This window comes from Vulpes lagopus, chromosome 1 (assembly GCF_018345385.1).
Source record: "Vulpes lagopus strain Blue_001 chromosome 1, ASM1834538v1, whole genome shotgun sequence".
NCBI lineage: Eukaryota > Metazoa > Chordata > Mammalia > Carnivora > Canidae > Vulpes > Vulpes lagopus.
Window position 1 is genome coordinate 2299418 of NC_054824.1, and position 9314 is coordinate 2308731.

A 9314-nucleotide genomic window follows, 5' to 3' on the forward strand; every position below is an offset into this window, starting at 1 on the left:
AATAGTGAGATTCATTCATTCTCAGATGAATTCTCTGAGGATCTGTTGCCACCTCAGATGCAAGTGAACAGGCTAAAGTGGTTTGGTGCGACTTACCATGCCACTACCAAGGGATAACACCTAACCAGGAAAGGACACAGATGATGGTCAGCTCCAGGATGGCTTGTATCACCTTTATTAGCATGTGGAACATGGACTAAGAATAACACCTTTCACATAATAGACCTTCAATAAATATTTTTTGATAAACAGATAGAAATTTAGCTACTTAAAAAATGACCCATCGAAAAAAAAAATGACCCACCTATGGTGAATATTTATTAGCCATTCCTCTCAGGGGTTAGATTTATCCCCAAGTTCCTATTAATTTTCATTGACCATGAGAATCACACTGAAGTCTTAGGTGAACATTATTTTTATTTTGTTAAATAGAAGTTTATACTCCACCTACCTATTAATTTCTCTATAGTTTATTTGTTATTAACAGTTGTTATTCTGTTAATCCTCCTTTATTGTTTTTTGAAGGTCCTGAGCAGCAAAAAGCCATTTGAATATGTAGACAAGAAAACCCACCTTAGTGTTTGTAGACACTATTCCCGAGTTCTGATAGTAAGCAGCATACCTTATTACACGGTGCCTTGTCGATACTTATCTCCATCTGGTTGTGGTAAGCCCTTCAAGTACATGGTAGCCAACCACCCTGTGATAGTAGCTATGAGGAAAAGAGACAAATACCATTAAATAGACTTTTCATGTAGACTTAAAATGCCAGAGTTAGAAGGCCCTGGCATCAGCCCTTGTATTTCCCAGTACTTCTCAGCTAGGGGTGCTGGAATCTCCCCTGACGGGCCCACCAAATTTGGTTTCTTGACTGGCATGAGAAGGAAGGATGAATATTGAGTACCTATTTTTTTAAGGTTTTATTTATTTATTTGACACAGAGGGAGAGAGAGCACAAGCAGGGGGAATGGGAGATGGAGAAGCAGGCTTCTGGCTGAGCAGGGAGCCTGATGCAGGCCTTGAACCCAGGACCTTGGGATCATGACCTGAACCGTAGGCAGACACTTAACTGACGGAGCCACCCAGGCTCCCCTTGAGTATCTGTTCTGAGAAGATGAAATCTCACATTCACTCCTGCCCCCAAAGTATGATGTTGTTTTTCTTACCCTACCTGGTTCTTCACCTTCCGACTGTGTTGAAAGTGTTCCCTAAAGTGAGGCTACGAGTCACTCAGGTGAGATCCCAGAACTTCCTCTTTGACCCCCAACTCATTGTCATTTGGGGTTTGAATTGATTGTTCAAACTACATAGGGCCTTCAGCTTGATGCTGAATATGCTAAGACCCCTACTGCTCTGACCTGGCTATGGATCCTGAATTCCTTTTGTTACTGGTGTCTCCCTAGATGACCCCGAGTTTCCACAGTCCCTTTGGACAGTGCCACTGGCTGCCACTGCAGGACATGGCAATAGATATTAGGCCATTTTCCTTCACTCCATTCCATCTTGACCTCAACCTGGCTGAGGTTATGACACCTCAAAACCTTACACAAGGACTTCTAGTCATGAAGGATCACACTCTGAAGCATTCCTGATGTTCCAGACACAGAGCTTTGAGAGATAAATAAAAACTGGGGGAAAAAGACAGATACCATCGGGAACCAAACACAAAACAAAATGAGGGAAAACAAAAACACACATGGGAAGTAGTGAAAGTAGCTGAGGCCACTGCCTGCTGCATTTTGAGTTATGATAGGCATGGTGTGGGGATCCCTGGGTGGCTCAGTGGTTTAGCGCCGCCTTCAGTCCAGGGCATGATCCTGGGGCCTCGGGATAGCATCCCACATCGGGCTCCCTGCAGGGAACCAGCTTCTCCCTCTGCCTGTGTCTCTCCCTCTCTCTGTGTCTCTTGTGAATAAATAAATAAAACCTTAAAAAAAAAAAAAAAAGAATAGGCATGGTGTTTGGCTTCTTTTGTGAAGCAGAAACTGAAATTAATCCCTACAAATCAGATCTAGTTTCTTAAAACCAGGGGCTGGGATGGAATTCCCCATACACGAAAAGACGCTGAAGGCATAGCTGCCTGCCCACACAGAGGCTGTGGCTTGTACACAGTATATGGAGATATAGCATCATCCCTAAGGCGCCCTAGCTTTGAAGTGCCATGTGGGACCTGGTTCTAGATTGGAGGCTCACCATTTCCCTTTGTCTGGAATCCCCTTCCCATCATCACCATCTACCTGAGATCCTTCCCATCCTCCAAAGATCTGTTCACATGCTACTTCTTCCATCAAACACTTTTAGGGACACTTGGGGGCTCAGCAGTTGAGCGTCTGCCTTCAGCCCAGGGCATGACCCCAGGGTCCTGGGATCGAGTCCCACATAGGGCTCCCTGCATGGAACCTGCTTCTCCCTCTGCCTGGGTCTCTGCCTCTCTCTCTGGGTCTCTCATGAATAATTAAATAAAATCTTTAAAAACACACACTTTTAGAACATCTTTACCAAGCAAAGGTAGGCTGTCTTCCCAGTAGGTTTTGATATACGCATTTTGTGAAAATGAAGTTTGAGTATATGCCGTACTGGTAACTCTGGCCTCGGTCCATGAAGACTGCAGGTTGAACCCCTATTATCAGCCACTCGCAGCTGGATAATATCCCCTAGTAAACTAAACTCTCTGAACCCAGTCTGCTTACCTGTAAAAACAGGGTTGCTGTGAGGACGAGCAACGGTGCGAGTCAGGCCATTAGCACAGTGCCCGGCACAGAGTAAGCCCTCAGTGGATATGACCACTCTTACCAGAGTTCCGGTGTACATCTCTCATACTGTACGATAAGATCTTGTGGGTAGATTATATGTCCCAGGTGATCAGTGTGATAGAGTCAGGCTCGCTTAACTTTGCACTCTGGCTCTGTCCTTTAGTGACTATGTGACCATGAGTGAGTGGAACCAGTCAGCCACAGACTAATACTGGAAAGAAACCCAGCCAAGAAGAATAAAACATAATTTTAAATTGGTAGAGAGAGAAAGTGGAATGGTGGCTGCCCAGGAGCTCAGGAGAGGGGAGAGCAGGTCTGGGGTTGCATTTTGGGAAGATGAACGATGCCCTGGAGATGGACGGGGGGGTGGGGTGGTGGGGGGGTGGTTGCACAGCACTGTGGATGCACTCAGTGCCACTGACGTGTTCATTTAAAATGGTTAAGATGGTAAATTTTGTGTGTCGCATGTTTTATCACAATAAAAAAAGATGGTACAACGTAGGAACTAGGAGGTGTTCAACAGAGTCACACAATTCCTTCATTCTTTTTCCTCCTGGTAGTTTTACTTATTATTGCTGCTTAACGTTTGTGTCAATGAACTTCTATTTCTTTCTTATTCAAATTGGAAACTGCATGTTAGATAGAATGAAGACCATTAATCAAAGACATGCCAATTGTATTTTCTAAGGACCCTGACTTTCTGGGTTAATTTCTGATCCCAAAACCCAGAACTGCCTGTTGATGCGTGAATTTTAGGGGAGGGTGAACATGTGAGTTCACATTAACATCTGATCTCTGTTGTGAAAATCACCCATGGGTTAAAGAAGCTCTACTTATAGGAAACAAACTGAGGGTTCCTGGAGGGGTGGGCGGTGGACAGGGTAACTGGGTGATGGACATTAGGGGGGCACGTGATATCATGAGCCCTGGGTGTTGTTATATAAGACTGATGAATCACTGACCTCTACTTCTGAAACCAATAATACATCATATGATAATTAATTCAATTTAAATTGTAAAAATTAAAAAAAAATAAACACTATTCTACTTTCCTACAAATAAGACACGCACGCACGCACGAGTTAAGCTGCAGATGATAATGCAAGTCGTTAAGAATAAAGCTTAGAATAACTATTTCAAAGGCAGCATACACATACAGAGTAATAAAATAAAAAGTGTTTTTTTTTTTTTTTTTAATTCTCTCTTCAGTGACTTACTAGGTGCAGTGAGGAATTTGGGTGGTGCCAGTGGGAACAAAATGCTATTTAAGGCTTCTCTGCTGGGGAGATATTTTCTGGTGTTTGTACGGTCTATATTTATCCCATCTGAGAGCCCGTCCCTCCTACCTTTTTTTTTTTCCCCCTTTTTTGAATTAAGTCTAATAATCTTTTTCCCTGAGGCCGAGAGACAGGATATTTGTGTTTTCCCCACGGCATGTAGACTCCGAGGGCCACTCAACAATCAAGTAGTTAAAACAGACCCTACTCTTTTCGCTCTTTCCTACCTTTCCTGCTGAGTCTGTTACCTCAGAGACTCATTTTCCTGGATATCTGATGATCTATTATTTCCAGCACTCCTTCTAGGACCTCCGGTGATTTGTTTGATCCCTAAATTTTCCTCAAACATTCCTCCACGACCTCTTCCCGGTTTGGGGGACCCCCGTTAGGCGGAGTGGCGGCCAGCCAGCAGAAGCAGGAGGTGTCTTGCCCCAGTCATCATACCTGACACAGGAGCTGAAAGTCTGTTTTGGGGTGGCCAATGCCTGCAACAACCAAGAATTTATAATGAATCATGTTCACTGACCTTCATCTGGCAGTTAAGGAAGACCTGGTCTGCTTTTATTTATCCTGTTTAATTACAGATACTCATTCACATCCCAAGTATTACAAGAATGCCTCTCGGCACCATTCCCATTCCCATTCCCATTCCCGTTCCCGTTCCCACTCCCATTCCCATTCCCGTTCCCGTTCCCATTCCCTTTCCCACTCCCACTCCCATTCCCATTCCCACTCCCATTCCCGTTCCCATTCCCACTCCTATTCCCTTTCCCATTCCCTTTCCCATTCCCGTTCCCGTTCCCGTTCCCATTCCCATTCCCATTCCCACTCCCATTCCCGTTCCTGTTCCCATTCCCACTTCCATTCCCATTCCCGTTCTTGTTCCCATTCCCACTCCCATTCCCACTCCCACTCCCATTCCCATTCCCAAGTTTGTTAATAATACACAAGAAATACGGGCAAAGGGCAGAAGTAAGAGGCAGGCAGTGAGGCAGAAGCATTCAGGGCCGAGTGGAGGAGAAACAGAAGAGGGAAGACGAGAAATATCTGTGGGGTCAACCCCGAGAAGGTGGCCGGAAGGACTGGGCATAGGCCCCTGGGTCATGGGTCTAAGGTACCTTCTTCCCTCACAACAGACATCCCACATCCACAAAGAAGAAAAGGCAAACCATCTGGACTGCAGGCCAACCAGCAGCCCCCCACTTCGGTGTCTTGGCAAACAAGTATCACACATCGTTTGCCCTAAAAATCATTAAGAGTACGGAGGTTCGTGAATTATACTCTTGACAAATTAAAGCTGATTCGAGGAACCTTGGCTGCGACATCCCCTTCGCTTGCTTTTCCAGCGTGTCCTTCTGGAAGCAAAAGAGAGGGAGCTCGTTTGCAGGGAGCGTGTTCCTACTGCTAAATGTGAGATCTCCCTGCGTCCTCAAGACTGAGGAGAGCAAACGCTTAAATGACTCACCTCATGCCCCACGTGCTTAAAACGTGCCTTTCACGTGCTCCCTGCCTCATCCACCCCCAGAAGTCTACAGCTGTGTATTTCTTAATTCCTGAAACACAAATCCTAGGAAATAAATGGCCGCCGTGGCATGGCTGCGCCTGGGGCCTGCAGGCCTGGGGAAGGCGGCCGGGCCGAGCTCTCCCGTCTAGCTGCACGCCTCTTGCTCGCATTTCTCGTGTATCACCTGGGGGACTTCACGGGTCTACGGCCCCCTCTAGACTTTGAGTCTCATACACCGTCTGAGGGGGATGGAGTTACCCCATTTTATAGAAGAGAAGAAAGTCCTCTTGCACAATGTGCTCAATGGGAGGAGGTTTGTGGACCACCGTTGACGTGGGAAACTGCCTCCAAAAGCACAGTGTTTCTAATGTGCAAAAATGTGCACTCTTCTCTTATTTCTTGTCATCTTAAATCCGGTGCCTTTTCCTGGTCTTGCACGCCCCCCACATCCATGGTGATACCCTGCTTCTCCTACCTTGTGTGCCCCTAGGTTGTTTTTGCTGTTTGTTTGTTTGTTTTTCAGAGAGTCAGGCACGTCCCTAGAGGAGAAAGACCCTCCTGCAAAATTAAGACACTTAGGAGCAACAAATGTGCCAGGTCTGGCTCCACGGGGCAGGCACTGCGGTGTCCCATTTATTGATGAGACCACACATCGAGAGAGGGCTGGGCTTTGACCTGATTTCTGTCGCTTTCGTGTTGCTCTGTGTCTTCCTGTGAGCCTCACGCAGGCCTTGTCAGGATGTCCTCCAAAAATGATCATCCAATACCCTCGAGTCCACCAGTCCATCGTGACCATATCCCAGGAAAGAGCAGGCAAGACCACACGTTCATGGTTATGACTGAGAAGACGGGTTCCGACGTGCCCTGGAACAGCCAAGGGTAGGCCGACCCCATCCAAGAAAAATACTTTTAATTGTGTTTTGTAAAGAAATAAAATTAAGGTCAGTGAGGTGGCCTCACTTGTCTAAGACTAACTTCAGCTTTCAGTTGGGCTTATAAAATTGACAGTATGTTCTATACTACTTTAAGAAAAAAAAAAAAAGCTTGCAGAGAGTAAAAGATGGGGATTTATTACACTGCTATTACTTTGCAGCTTTTTATTATTATATTTCCTCTTAATTCTATTGAAAAATCCATACTCTGTTTGAAAACAGATTTTTTTTATTAGATTTTCAACTTATATTAATGCTCTCCACCACGTTTAAAATATCATGGCATTATATTTCACTCTTGCTTGAGGATCAGAGAGGAGAATATATTCTTTTGCAGCCTTATGCGTCTATTGCCTGGAAATTGGCAAACAAGGGAAATAGGCAAACATAAAATGCATCTGTTGTTCCCACTTTTAAAAAAAAACCTATAGCTTTCCTAGTACATTTACAAAGTGTGTAGAGATACTAGTGTAAATTAGTTGAACATGGGTTTTAATAATTCTCTTCCCTATTGAACACCAATATTTTTAAATAGAAGCCCATAGTGAAGTTGATTAGCAGGAGAAAGATAGCCCAAGACCTGAAGATGATCGAATCAGTAGAGAATAAAGCAGGATGTAGATCCTTTGATATAGTTTAGAGAGGTTAAGTAGAAATAAAAGAAACAGAACAATTTGATTTTGAACTAAAAAGGCAGAACATTAAATTAGATCAATATGGATATGGGGGAAAAAATAAAAGAAAACATTATGTAGCAACAAGATCACTCAATATCCACTGACAAAATACATCTTGGCATTAGTATTATAATAAGTATAAAAGGAGACAATTTCAGGTTAATCTAATCAAAACTTATACAGCATCTGGCATGGGAAAGTTATGGAGGACCCAAAATTAAATCCAAATATGTCCCTCTCCTTGTACGTCCCTGTGATCTCCAACACAAGAAATACTAGAAATGCATTAATATTTAAAATTCAGAGGAGTACGCTCAGTGTTCCCAGGAATAGAATGAATAGATGGGATGTGGAGACAGTGGTTCCCTATGAACATGCATCATAAGGTTAGAGAGTCATGTCGTCGAGTTTCGGCAGGAAAAGAAAAACAAGAATCCATCAGGCCCCACTTTTATTCTCAAAATGTGAAAACTGAGGACCAGAGATGTCAGGGCCCAAATTTCTTTTGGTAAGAATAACATATTTGGTAACAATACTGTCTGGTCCAGGAACCCAAGTCTCAAAATTCCATGTGTATCACTTTGTCACTAAAAGCAGTGTTAGAATCATACTTAATAGAACATGCTCAGCCACTTTCTGGTGGATGTGCCTGCCATGACTCTGGATTGTTAGCACTAGGGTGAGGCTCAGGATTCCCTCCCCAGCACCACAGAAAGTATCTATCGATTGTGTTAACTTTTACAAATGTGTTAGAAATTCAGGCACAAGGAGCCCCTGGGTGATGCAGTCAGTTAAGCATCCAACTCTTGGGATGGAGTCATGGGATGGAGTCACGGGATGGAGGTCTCAGGGTCATGGGATGGAGCCCTGCCTCGGGCTCTGCACTGAGTGTGGAGTCTGCTTAGGACTCCCTCTCTCTCTCCCTCTGTCCCTCCCCTACTCTCTCTCTCTAAAAAAGAGAAAGAGAGAGGAATAAAGAAAAGAAGAAAGAAAATAAGAAAGAAAGAAAGAAAGAAAGAAAGAAAGAAAGAAAGAGAAGGAAGAAAGAAAGAAAGAAAGAAAGAAAGAAAGAAAGAAAGAAAGAAAGAAAGAAAGAAAAAAATTAAGAAATTCGGATACAGTGACGAATCAGTGAGGAATTTGCCTAGAGCGTTGCCCTCTCACTTGCTCAAAATCGTTGCTCTAAGTTGGTACCTAGAAATACAAATTATTGTAAAGCAAAGTAACATTGGACTTGGGGAAACAAGCCTAAAGGAAGTGAAGCCCGTGATGTTGAAGAGCTGAATGTGATTTAATAAACAGGGAAAATAAACTAGGAGAAAACAATTCATCCCTGAAAGTAAATGAGATAAAAATTGACTGTTTTTCCCTCATTGAATTATGTTTTCCTGGTTATTACCTCATTTTCTTCCTTGGAGATGACTCTCCTGAGGTGGCACTGGTAAGGCCTGGTCTATCCAGGGACCAGCCCCTCCCCTGAGGTAGGCTCCCCCCTCCTGGACTGAAAACAGCAGGAGCCCTTGTTACCACACCCAGGGGGACCCGCTGAGGAGCCAAGGCAGAGCCAGGAAATGCGTGGCCAGGCATGTCTGCCTCTGGCACGCCCCCCGGGCTCCCTCCTTTCCTCTCCTTTTTTTGACTCGACGCCCTTACTCTCAGTACCCAAGGTCTTGCCCAAGTCCTTTGGAATCTCTTTAAGGGGTCAGCACACTGTCATGTGGATTTGCTCCATTTGGGGGAGAATGAGAATTTAAGAAAAGAAACTCTAGGGACACCTGGGGTGGCCCAGTAGTTGAGCATCTGCCCTCAGCCCAGGGCGTGACTCCAGGGTCCCAGGATCGAGTCCCACATCGGGCTCCCTGCATGGAGCCTGCTTCTCCCTCTGCCTGGGTCTCTGCCTCTCTCTCTCTGTCTCTCAGTAATAAATAAATAAAACTTAAAAAAAAAAACTAAAAACATAATCTTTCATAATAGATGATTCTGGGATGAGACAGAAAATTTTGACTTCTGTGCACCCTGGAGGGGTGACCTTCAAATTCTATGCTCACATATCCCCTGAAAGAATTTTGAGTCTACATGACTTTTTAAACTGAGTGAAAAAGATTTGTTCGAGCCCAAATAATTGCAAAGGATATAATCTCTAGCATATGGCAAGTATTGAAATTTAAAAT

The 9314-nt window shown here is 44.2% G+C and overlaps 1 protein-coding gene across 1 annotated transcript; it reads right to left on the reverse strand.

Annotated features, from left to right (window-relative positions):
- Positions 1-4608: 4608 nt before the first annotated feature.
- LOC121493709 (aspartate and glycine-rich protein-like) lies at positions 4609-5031 on the reverse strand. Its single transcript, XM_041759896.1, has one exon. The coding sequence runs from the start codon at positions 5029-5031 to the stop codon at positions 4609-4611; it is 423 nt and encodes a 140-aa protein (XP_041615830.1).
- Between the last annotated feature and the right edge of the window lie 4283 nt (positions 5032-9314).

Coding starts and splice junctions, on each gene's coding strand:
- LOC121493709 (XM_041759896.1), bottom strand. CDS start 5,031: ATGCTTCTGCCTCACTGCCTGCCTCTTACTTCTGCCCTTTGCCCGTAT.